We start from the raw sequence: 12,464 nt of genomic DNA on the forward strand, positions 1-12,464 counted from the left end.
GAGCTGCCCTCTCTGATGTGCACCACGAGCCAGGCCCAAGGAAGACTCCATTTGCACGACACAGCAGAACGTTTCTGAGCCCGGGCTTCGGAGACCAGCTGCCAAGTCTGAATCTCAGCTGTGCGCTTACTAGTTGTGTGAGAAGGTTGCTCGACTTCCGCGTGCCCCTGTTTACCTGTTCGTAAAATGGGAATAAAGTCCCATAGAGATGTTGTGAGGATTAAAATGCTGAGATGCAGGTGCCGATCATGGAGCCTGGGCCACGCGGTAAGACTTAATAAACGAGAGCTGCCATTGTCACCAGCCTGAAATACCTGTGGACCTAATTTGACCTAAATGTGGGTCAGATAGGTATACGCACGGGCTCTCCAGCTTGATTTATTCGCACCAAGGTAACCAGGCCCATAGCCTCTCGCCCATCTCCATTTGGCAGCAAATGGGATTTTCCGAGCCACGAGCACTCAGTTGGGTTGAACCCACAAGAGCCCTTCCCAGGCCTCCTTCCCAGAGTCATGACCATGGGCTCAGTGTCTCAACAGCCATCTGGTAAAGGTGGGATTCGGTTCAGATCCCTCTGACCTCCCAGCCCCTAGTCTTAACCACCACGCTACCTGCCTTTTCCAATACTGTCCTAAGAGATAGAGTTCACCTAACAGACTGGGTCTATAAACCCTGAAATGAATCCCCCGGGAGAAGGCAGGTCGACTAATGTTAAGGGAGACTCGACTTGGAGTATTGTTGGCCGCTGTCCTAAGTGGCTCGGAAGGTTGGTGTTGCCACTAAAGATGTGACCGGTCAGGGATTTGCTGTGTGGTCCATCTGGGAAGAAGCAAAACGTCTCAAGAGGGACCTTGAAAGTTAGCCCCCACTCCTCCTGCCTGGTTTCTCGGCTTCTTTTGATAAAGGAAAAGAAAGAACTCTACATTTTTCTCGCAAGGTCAGTTGTTTGTGTCTATTTCTGCAAGACTTTGTTACAGATAAAAGGCTTCCCTGCATCCATAAAAAATCACTCTTTCTCAGATATCCAAATTATGCAGCATTTTTACACGAAAAAAGCCAAGTTGTAATACAATACGCACAGTGCTCCCGTTTTTAAGTATCGGTACGGAATCAAAAGAAAAGTCTGAAGAAAAAGACACACAAGTATTAGGAGTATTTTCCCAGCGTGGTGGGACTGTGTAGGACCTTCACCTTCACTTGGTCATTCATCAACTGTTGATTGCAGGCCTACTGGGTGCCAGCCAGGGAGGCTAGAGCAGGGAACAGTCTCCACGTTATGGATGTCTGTAGTGTTTGGGTTTGTGTAATAGATACATACAACTTTTGTAACCAGAAATATGATGAAGAATTGCCTCTTCTCAAAAAGAGAGAAACCCCATAATGACTACGGCTCATCATGGAACCCAGACGCACGACCACACACTCCCTCTTCTCCTTCGACATCCTTGAGTCCTTCCTCTCCCTAATCCTCTCTGGATCCCACTCCTGCTTTGATCCCTCCCCTTGGGTTCTTGAGTCACGGGTTGTACCCCAACTGAGCCACCCCAAATCCATTTGCTCCTATAGCTGTTGCCAACATTACGCAGGCCATCTTGCCTTCCCTGCCATCTTGATGTCCTCACAGAGCACTTCTCCCGTCACTTAAGAGAGGACGACAGACCCGGGGCTAGATTCTGCGCCTACCACTTCCCAGCTCTGTAGCTCAACCTTGCTGAATTTCTGCTGCTTCCCGTACAAGGGCAAACACATTTCCTTGCTGGGCTGTTTATCATGGCTAGAAAATACCACGCGTAAAACTCCTGGCGTGGTGCCTGGCACACAGCAGGTACTTAATACTTGATAGCTATTATTATAATATTACTGTTCTACTCTTGCAGGCTGGAAATTCTCAGAAAGTTGCACTGCCAGGGATCAAGGCCCCAGGCATGAACATATTCAACTCCCTTCCTTTCTCTCTCTCTCTCTCTCCCTCCCTCTCCCCCCACCTTTTCTCCCTTCCCCCTCCAAATTCCCGCTATAGTCTCACTGCTTTCTCCAGATGCAGCTCTTCCCTCCCTGTGTCTCCCATTCTCTGTCCCTCCCAGGGGAACCCGTGCACAAGGTCTGGAATTACAACTTCCTTCTCTGGCATCAACCGCCTTTCTCTTCCTCTTAATCCTTCTCTTGCCATCAAACATGCGTTTCAAGATGGCAGTCGTTCCCTGGAACCCGCTGCTTCTTTAGCTCTTTTTCTGTTCCTGGCACTCCCATCCCACCTTGGATCTTGCAGAAGTGTGCTACGCCCTCTGTCTTCATTGCAAATGTCCTACTCTGGCTCTGCCTGCCTGCTTTACCCCTGCGTGTAACTGACATGGAGCCCCGCCTGGACTGGCAGACCCGCCATCTTTCCCCAGCCTGCGTTCTCTCCGGCTCCCCCAACGCTCTCGGATCTCTTCCAGGAAACACGCTCAGCCCTTGGCTCCCCCAGGCCTGGTGCACCCTGCTGCCTGTCTCTTGACCTTCTGCATTTGTTTTCAGCAGCCCCTTTCCCCTATTCCTGTCCCTACCCGAGTGTTTCCTCCACTGGAGTCCTTGGCCCTCCCCTCTCTCATTTCCTTTCTTATGAAGACAGTCTCCATCCAGGCACTTGCACAACCACTCCCGTGGCAGCGATGGCCACGTGCACATCTCTACGTGCTGTGCCACCAAGAATGGAAGTACGGGTTGGGCACCACATAAGGCAGCAGCTGGGACCCCTGGCAGGGGCCGTGGCCACCAGGAGGAAGGGTGCTGTCTCCTGATCCCATGAAGACCTTGGATGGACTGGGCCGGGGTGGTCCTGCTTTCGTCCAACCACCTCTCCGTAGAGGCCTTCTGGTACCTCAAATTCAACACGTCTGACACAGAGCTTGTAGCTCCTGCCTCCTCACCAGCCCTTACACCACCCTCACCTGTCTTCTCTGTCTGACAATGGGGCCACCATTCTACCCCTAAGAGGAGAGTTTTCTCTCTCTCTCTTTTTCTTATCCCCATTTCTCCCGTCTCCCACCCTAGTTTAGAACATCGGCCCTAAAGACCTGGACGTCCATGGGCTCCCAGCCTCTAACTCTCAGGAAGGGATTCAGCCGCCAGGAGACATCCGGCAATGTCCGGAGACATTTCGGTTGTCACGCCCAGGACGGGGGGGTGGCGCTCCTGGCGTCCTGCAGTGCCCAGAACAGCCCCCACAGCAGAGAATTTGTCTAGCCCAGCCTAGCCACGGTGCTGCCATCAGGAAACCTGCTGGTTCCTCTGCCTCTCATTCGCCTCAGCTATTTTTCTGAAAAGACAAAAGGAGCAAAACAAGAAAACACTCCTCGTCAAGGCAGTTAGTTCACTGCTCCATCGGCAAGTGAAGCAGCAGTGACACGGATGCTAGGGTCCCACTGACTCGAGCCCAAGGCCCGGCTCAGCTGTTGGCCAGCCTTGCGGCCACTCGGCAGCCACACGTCTCGGGGCCTGGCTGCCTCCCCTGTCACACGGGGTGACGATCCGGTGACACAGTGCGGTGATGCACTGATTGCTTGGCAGAGGGCCGGGCACACGGGACCTACTCTGTACACGTCAGTGACGTTTCGAGCCAGTTCACACATTGTGGCTACTGTTCCGGACCGGCCACCACTCGACCCCAGCCTTCCCCCCAGCTCCACCTTCTGCTTCCCTGCTGGCGGCGTCCGAGCAGCCCAGTTAAGCTCAGCGCCCTCGAGGGCTGTGAACTCCCTTCCCCGACCCCCCACCTGCCTTCACCCCCACATTAGTTTCCTATGGCTGCTGTAACAGATACCACCAACGCAGCACCTCAACACGGCACGTGTGTGTTCTCGCGCAGCCTAAAGCCTAAAGCCTGAAATCGGCTTCCCTGGGCTCGAGTCAGGGTGTCAGAGGGACCGGGTCCTTCCGAAGGCTCTAGGAAAGGACCCATTTCTTTGCCTTTCCTCCATCTTCAGAGCCAGCAGTGAAGCATCTTCCGGTCTCTGCTCCTGTCCCATCGCCCGTCCTCTGTCTGGTCTTCCCGTGTGATTATATTGGGTCCACCCAGTAGTCCAGGATAATCCACCCCCCCCCCATCTCAAGATCCTTAACTTGATGACACCTGCCAAGTTCCTCATGCCCCGTAAGGAAGCATTCACAGGCTCCCAGAGATCGGGACCCGGTTATCTTTGAGGGCCGTCAGCACGTAGCCTGCCATTTCCACGTCGTCCATTCAGAAATGCCCTCCCCGCCAACTCTGAATGCTGCCTACCCAGCGGTGCCCACACCCGGTGGCTCCTTGGCCCGGTAGCCTCCTGTGATCACTCTGGGTGAATGATCTCCCCTCCTCCAAGGCTCTCACACTCCCCCGCTCTGTCAGTAGTCACTTAGATGCCAGCTGGAGCCGCTGCATGTTTCCTATCAGGCAGTCAGACCCCGTCTCTCAGACTGAACCTTGACGAATGGCGTCGTAGCATCCCCCACCCTCGGCCCGGGGCTTTGCACCCAGTGGACACAGTCAGTAGGTGCTCTGCGGATGGGTTTTACTTTCCACCTTCAACAAGAAACTCGATTTGAGCCCAGCCAAGACTGGGCAACCATTTTTAAACCACACATCGGACGGAGACTCCGGTCTTCGCGGTGGGAGGACACCGTTGCCCTCATCCACCTGTGCGCAAGCTCTGTTACTACGTTATTCGGAAAGCAGAGGAGGCGAAATGAATTCATACTTCTCTTTGCTTCTTCTTTCAAGGATTGTCTCTGTATCTGGAATATCTTCTGATACATTACAAGAAAATTACAAACCAAAGCCAGGAACTTCAGGTAATAGTTTAACTTTGAAAGTTCATTTCAGCTCCTCCTTGGCATCTATGTAGCACTGTGCACTGTTTTTTCTCTGTTAACCAGTCAGTCCACCTTCCCCAAGAGGTGACATGGTATCTCCGTTTGACACAAAAAGATTCAGACAGGGTGGCTAAGATCTCCCAGCAGGGCAAGGGCAAGGACAGGATGCGTGTTTCCGTCTGTCAGAATTATCAGAAAGATTTAAATGCCGTCACATCTTGGGGCACCCGGGTGGCTCAGTTGGTTAAGCATCCAAGTCTTTTTTTTTTTTTTTAATTTTTTTAACGTTCATTTATTATTGAGAGACAGACACAGGGCGTGAGCAGGGGAGGGGTAGACAGAGGGGGAAACACAGAATCTGAAGTAGGCCCCAGGCTCCGAGCCGTCAGCACAGAGCCCGACGCGGGGCTCGATCTCACAGACTGCGAGATCGTGACCTGAGCCGAAGTCGGTCGCCCAACCGACTGAGCCACCCAGGCGCCCCAAGCATCCAACTCTTGATTGCAGCTCAGGTCACGATCTCACGGTTGGTGGGATGGAACCCGCTTAGGATTCGTTCACTCATTCTCTCTCTCTCTCTCTTTCGAAATTAATTAAAAATTTTTTTTAAATTAAGAGATAAATACCACCACATGTTGAAAATTGTGCTTATTGAATGCAGTGGAACAACACAACTAGCAACAGTACAGGGAGACGAATTAGCAACAGTTGCGTAATGTGAACATTTGAGAGGCAGTTGATGGTTAGGGATCGGACCACTCTCGTAGCTACTGACATACAATGCTGTGTAATGAACACCCGCAAAACTTCAGTGGCATTCCACAATTACTGTTCGTGGCTCACGTGTCTAGGGTCAGCCGCTAGGTGGGTGTACCAGTCTTGGACGGGCTTGCCCAAGTATCTGGGTGTTGGCTGGCCCTTGAGGCCGGCCTCAGCTGGAACAGCTCTACTCTCCTCCATCTGTCTGTCATCCTCCATCAGGCTAGCCTGGGAACGTTCCCATGGCGATGCAGAAGTACAAGAGAAAGCAGAAAGTAGAATGCTTTTCAGTTCTCTGCCGGGATACGTCTGCTAACATCCCGTTGGCCAGAGCAGGTCACATGGCTGAATTCAGTGTCAGGGCAGGATATGGGTGGGCACTGCAAGGCACATGGCCAGAGGGGCGCCTGGCTGGCTCCGTCGGGTAAGCATCTGACTTCGGGTCAGGTCACGATTTCATGATTCGTGAGTTCGAGCCCCCACCGGGCTCTGGGCAGACAGCTCAGAGCCTGGAGCCTGCTTCAGATTCTGTGTCTCCCTCTCTCTCTGCCCTCCCCCACTTGCCCTTTGTCTGTCTGTCTCTCTCTCTCAAACATAAATATTTAAAAAATAAATTTAAAAAGGTACATAGCCAAAGACATATGGATAGAGGGAAGGGAAGGTATTGGGACAACCATTGCAATCAACCCCACAGACCCTCTAGTCCAGGGGTCAACAAACTTCATCTGAAGCAAAGGGCCAGGTGGTAAATAGTTTAGGCCATAAAGTCTCTGTCACACCTACTTAACTCTGCTGCTGTAAAGGCAGCCATAGACAGACAGTATGTAAATGAATGAGCACGATGGGCATGGCTCTGTTCCCATAAAACTTTATTTATAAACGTTGGGAGGGGACCAGATCTGGCCTGTAGATAGTACTTTGTCAGTCCATGATCTAGTCCATTCTCTTCATTTCACAGGTCTGGACATGAAGCCTCAGAGGCTAGGTGACTATTTCAGTGTCATACAGCTAGCTGATGGAAGAATCAAGACAAAACTTCAGGCCTTCTGACCCTAACTAACTGCTTTTTCTCTTCCACTCAGCTAATAATAACTAATAATTCTAGCTGCCATTTACTAGGCACCTACTATGTGCTAAGCACTGTGTGAAAAGCTTTCCATCACAATCTCCCTTAATCTTTCTTTTTTAATTTTTTAGATGTTTATTTATTTTTGAGAGACAGAGACAGAGACAGTGAGAGAGAGAGGGAGACACAGAATCGGAAGCAGGCTCCAGGCTCCGAGCTGTCAGCACAGAGCCAGACACGGGGCCCGAACTCACAAACTGTGAGATCATGACCTGAGCCAAAGTCGGACACTTAACTGACTGAGCCACCCAGGCACCCCACGATCTCACTTAGTCTTTACTGTAAGAGGTAGATATTATTACTAACCTCATTTTCTAAATGGAGAAGCACCTAGAAGGAACCAGAGCTGAGATTCTATCCAGATCCAGAGTCTGAGTTCTTAACCACTGTACTCAACTGCCTCACTACTGGCAACTAGGCTAAGCATTAAGAAAGTTTTGTGTAAACCTTTGTCCTGTCCCCCAGCGGTAAAGAACTTCTAAAAAGAAAACAAGTTGAAATGACTCCTTTAATTAGTCTTGTCTCCCTCCCCCCCTCCCCGCCCCCCATCAGCTTCAGTTTCCTTTCCTCTCGTTTCAGATCAAGATCCACAGCTCTCAGGAAGCTCAGCAGTCTCTCATGCAAGAGAAGCTGCAGGAGCATCTGGCAGAGAAGGAGAAGCTGAATGAGGATAGGCTCCAGCAAGAGGAGAAGCTGAGAGACAGAATCAAGCAGCTGTTGGAAGAGAAGGAGGTAAGGCGGTCCCTGTCATTGTCTCTACCCCTGGAAAGTGACGGAGTGGCCTCTTCCGAGGACATGTTCTTAGAGGGCGAAATCTCAGCAACTCCTTGTTTAGTGCTATGGAACTCAATTAATTAAATGAGTGAGTAATGTTGGAGGAATTAACATGAAGCTTGAGTTCTAAAACTCACAGCGAAATTGGCTTGAAACATCGAGGTTACTGAAATTCCTGGAAACGGTAGCTTATTTGCTTAGATATCGCAGTTGATTTAACAAGTTCAGGTCACTGTTACAGGTCCTGGTTTGTAAGTGACGGACCGCTTCTCTAAGGGCGTGCGGGACCGACTTCATATTATTTCTGTCTTCCGCTCTCATGTACATATCATAGGAAACAAATGGACAAAATGGCTACTTACTTTTCTAAAACCCAAGCCAGCTAGGAGATACTTTACAGCAGCACCTCTCAAACTTAAAGGTGCCCACGAAGCACCTGGGGAGGCTTTAAAACGCAGATTCTGACTCGGCAGGTCTGGGGCAGAAACTGGCATTCTGCACTTCTAACAGGCTCCCAGCTGGTGCTGAGAGCACAGGTCTTTAGACTACCTTTTCAGCAGCAAAGTCTTAGAGGAAGGTTTTCCCAGAGTTGCCCGATAAGAACCAACTGGACACGTGTTAAAAATACAGATTCTCGGGCCCCGGCCCAGACCCACTAAATCAGAATCTCTGGAGAAGTCCAGGAAGCTGCATTTAATGAGTCGATTCTCATCTTTGGCCTATATTCAGCCCTTTTTGATGTTCGGGGACGGCCGTGAATTAACTTCACGGCCATCATCCTAGATCAGTGGCTCTTGACTTTGGCCGTGCTTTTGTCAGTTAGATTAAAAAGTGCCAGCGCTTTGCACCTCTCCCCCACCCCCATCCCCAGGCTCTGATCTAATTGAGGCGAGGGTGTGGCTCATGCACTCCGATTTCAAAGTGCTCCTGGGTGGTTCCAGAATGCAGCCATGGGTGATAACCACTACAGGCTGCCCCTGCCTGCTCCCACCCACCTCGAGACGGCCGCCCCAGATCTGCTGGACCCCAGCTCTTCCCTCCCCCCGCCCTCCCCCGCCCCGAGGCAGATTGCACCTGCCAGTTCTGACTTCCAGCTCGGACCATCCCTCTCTGTCACACGTCAGCTCTGCAGACCTCTCTGCCTCGTTAAGCCTCTGATTCATGCCCGGTTATTTCGAGAAATCTCTCTCCTCCTTCTACCTCTTTTTTTGTTTGCCCCTTTCTCTGCCTTTCTGCCTTTTATGAAAAAAAAAAAAAAAAAAAAAAAAAAGGACTAGAAAGACTAAAAAGGGAAGAACCATCTGACCAAAATTGTACGTAAGGCAGTATTAATAGCCTTAAATCCAGATGAGTCCCTTTCGAAGGTCAGTTAGACGTAGGAAAAGCCAGTGTGTCATTCGAGAGAGAGGAAAATAAAACCAGAAAGAGCTGGAACTCTGCAAAAGCCTCACAGAGCTCTCCCCCTGCTTCCTCGCTCCTCCCTGATTACCCTCTCCCTTTCCAAATGTCTTATTTCACTTTTAATTTGGGGTTGGCTTTTTCCACTGTGGGTATACGGTATTTCCGCCCTACCATGATCAACACCAACTTGGGTACCAGCCTCCCCGATGCGCATTTATAACCTCAGTCCTGATGCAGACAGGGTTTCAAGGGCTGGCTTCAAACCCCCTTTAAACAGAACAAACCTCGGCACACACCAGCCCACGAGGAGCAGAGCGCACGGTCAGGTGCCTGCCCAGACAGCACCCTTGCTCATGGTCATTACTATCCTGCTGAGGGTCATCATTCCCCAGACACTTAGTCGATCTCCTTGACCCAAGGGACTCATCTGAAAGTCCTGTTGCAGACTTAACTCCAGGGGTCCCAATTTTAAATGAACCTTCCCCACACCATACGACCCCATCACCCCCACCCTTTCTCGAAATACGTGTGTCAGAATTCATTAGTTGAACTCCTTCTCACACATCCTGACTTGTTGAGGATACTCTTTCACTAGTAAGAAATTCTAGGTTCTTTCATCGAGCTAATACTTTTTTATCACGAACGGTTAACAACACGTAGGTAACAACATGTAACAATGTACAACCATTTGCTCACACAAATGGTTTAGATTGGGGTCAGCGAACTTTTTGCAGGAAGAGCCAGATAGTATATATTTTCAGTTTTGCAGGCGTGACTGCTTAGGTCTGCCGTCATAGTGTGGGAGAAGTCCTAGGCAATCTACAAACAGGGAGCAAGGAGGTATGCCAATAAAACTTTATTCACAAAGCACAGACAGCAGGCCAGATTTGGCTAATGGGCCCTAGTTTGCCAACCCCAGGTTTGAAACACAGGCTCTCGAGTCAAATGGATCCGGGTTCGAATCCCTGTTCCTGTGATTTACTAGTAAATTTGGCAGATTCCTCAATCTCTCTGTTTCCCCTTCTGCAAAGTGAAGATCACAGAAGAACTAACCGACCGACCCTCGACCAACCCTTATTAATGAACGGTGACCCTTGCTCCTAGCTGCCCACAGTCTCCCCCCCGTGGGGTCATTGTAGCAATAAAGAACGAACCCGGGCAGTGGCTGGCACAGAGTCCAGATTCCTGCCATGGTAACTGTGTCTGTTAAAACAACAGTCATTGACTTTCAGGATTTGGAGGAAAGCATCGCTCAAGAGAAAAACAGAGCAAAAGAAGCATTAGAAGAAGAACAGAAGAGAGTCCAAGAGCTGGAGAATCGCCTAACCCGCCAGAAGAAGGTAAGCAGCTGGGGGAGACAGTCCGCCTGAGCCCCGTCAAGATCCTGCCCCCAGGAAGGACCGACCTCGGGCTCTGATCTGAACCTGCCTGCTCTGGGTCCCTTGCTCCTAGCTGCCCCGTCTCCCCCGTGGGATTGTGGTGAGCAGCAAAAAGCTACCCTTACAGTTCCTGGCACAGAGTCCAGATTCCTGCCATGGTAACTGTGTCTATCAAACAGTGGCCATTGGATTTCAGGTTTGGGAGGAAAGCATTGCTCAAGAGAAAAACAGAGGGAAGGAAGCATTAGAAGATGAACAGAAAAGAGTCCAAGAGCTGGAGAGTCGCTTAACCTGCCAGAAGGAGGTATGCAGTGGGCGGGGGGGTGGGGAAGCGAGCTCAAGCCCAAACCTGGCTTGAGGGCCACGTGGCAGTGAGTTCCGAGCCACAGGTGATGGGGGTAGAGAGTGACAGAGCTTTCCTACAGCGATCAGTCCTTGGGAGGGCTCTGCTACCCCGGGACGCTTGGGAGCTCAGGGAGAGAGCTCTGGAGTTGTAACCTTGACAGCCAGTCAGAAAAATTGTAAACAGCACAAAATACAGTCACAGAGAGGACTTGGGAGACAAGTTGGGGCTGGTGACCTGAACATCTTCGGCCTAGAGATTATGTCCCAAAGCATAGATGTGGAGAAGGTACAGAGTCCCAGGACTTCAGGGCTGTGTCAGTCCTCCAACGACATCCTAAAATCATCCAGCCTTCAGCTCCACCATCAAGGAATTTTCGACAGGCCAGGCAGTCCGTCCCAGTGGTGATGCCTTCGGCTGGCAGAAAATTCTTCCTTTTGGTTAAGTGCCTCAAACTCATTCTCCTAGAAGAGCATCACTGGCTCCTGTAAGACCTGTCCCCCTCCTCGTCCACATAATAACCTTTCAGCTGCTTGGAAATAGAGGCACCTGCTCCTCTCCAGACCCGAATGCCCTTGTGGCTCCTTATGTGCATCCCAGGGTTGGAGCCTGGCCTTGGTCCCCTCCCCTGACCTGTCCTGTTGTCCAGAAGTCACAGATTGGCTGCTCACTGGCTGGAAAGGGCGTGTGGACATGTTAACGTTTGGCCCCAGAGTGTTTTATTTTGAATTCATAAAATGTACTTAAAAATCCAGATTTCCAGGCACCCGGGTGGCTCAGTGGGTTACGCGTCGAACTCTTGATCTCAGCTCAGGGCATGATCTCGTGGTTCATGAGATCGAGCCCCGCCTCAGGCTCTGCGCTGACAGTGCAGAGCCTGCTTGGGATTCTCTCTCTCCCTCCCTCTGCGCCCCACTCCCACTCGTGTGCGTGCCCTTTCTCTCCCTCAAAAATAAACAGTTTTAAAAATCCAGATTTCCTTCCTCTCCTGAAAAGTCAGCCGACCTGGCCCCATTTCCACTTGGTGGAACTGGACGGGAGCTCAGCCAAGTAGCAGTGATTTCCCACAGCCCTCACCACACCCTGTTGCGGTAAACGCAGCCCACTTTAGTGCCGGTACCTGTCTGGCCTCGGTAGATGTCTGAGTTTGCAACCCATGGGCTGTTTTCTTCCCAAACCGGACCCAGTTCTCTGGCCGTGGTGGCCCAGGCCAGGACTCTGCTCCCTCCTTGAAGACGTCATACCTGTACTGACGTTCCCACGCCAGCTTTGGGGCAAGCACCGTTACATTGTCGACACGGGTTTATCTTGGGGTCACCCTTGGACCGCGAGGTCTCTTTCACGCACTGCTCTCGTCAACTCTTCAGTCGTGAAGCAGCACAGAGGCCTTGCAGCCAGACGAGACACAGGTTCGAATCCCGGCTGGACGACTTACTGGCCACAGAGGTCTCAGTACCTCCCTTCTTTTAAACGGTGGCCGTGAGGCGTTGGCGGTCACGTGCAGCGAAGTGTTGGACCCAGAATTGCTGCTCAGTAAATGTCGCCGTGATCACCACTTGTGTATCTTGTCCAGGCACTTCTTCCCCATCAAGCCCCTCCCCACCCTCACTCCTCAGAGGAAAGTCCTCGCCCACCCGCCGCGGGAGGCATAAGGTCAATCTGATCTGTTCCAAGGAGGGAAGATGTTTATGTCCCAGGTCTCCTGCACAGCCGTGCTCTGCTGCCCCAGGTAAACAGTGTCACTGAGGCCTGGCCCTGAGTTATCTCTCCGGGGACGGTGACAAGGAGCAGAAACTCCTGAGGGTTCACTGGGGCCAAATGCCACCAAGAGGTCAACGGCTCAGCTCAA

At 51.3% G+C, this 12,464-nt stretch overlaps 1 protein-coding gene across 9 annotated transcripts in view; it reads left to right on the plus strand.

The window, feature by feature from the left end:
* Positions 1-12,464, plus strand: part of FHAD1 (forkhead associated phosphopeptide binding domain 1) — a 121,700-nt gene that overhangs the window by 70,752 nt on the left and 38,484 nt on the right. For all 9 annotated transcript variants that reach the window (XM_043573816.1, XM_043573819.1, XM_043573818.1 and 6 more), the window contains 4 exons: positions 4,742-4,812; positions 7,298-7,450; positions 10,126-10,233; positions 10,469-10,576. In XM_043573816.1, the coding sequence (XP_043429751.1) occupies positions 4,742-4,812; positions 7,298-7,450; positions 10,126-10,233; positions 10,469-10,576 (440 nt within the window). The remainder of the gene's footprint in view (positions 1-4,741; positions 4,813-7,297; positions 7,451-10,125; positions 10,234-10,468; positions 10,577-12,464) is intronic.

The sequence above is a fragment of the Prionailurus bengalensis genome, chromosome C1 (genome assembly GCF_016509475.1).
Source record: "Prionailurus bengalensis isolate Pbe53 chromosome C1, Fcat_Pben_1.1_paternal_pri, whole genome shotgun sequence".
NCBI lineage: Eukaryota > Metazoa > Chordata > Mammalia > Carnivora > Felidae > Prionailurus > Prionailurus bengalensis.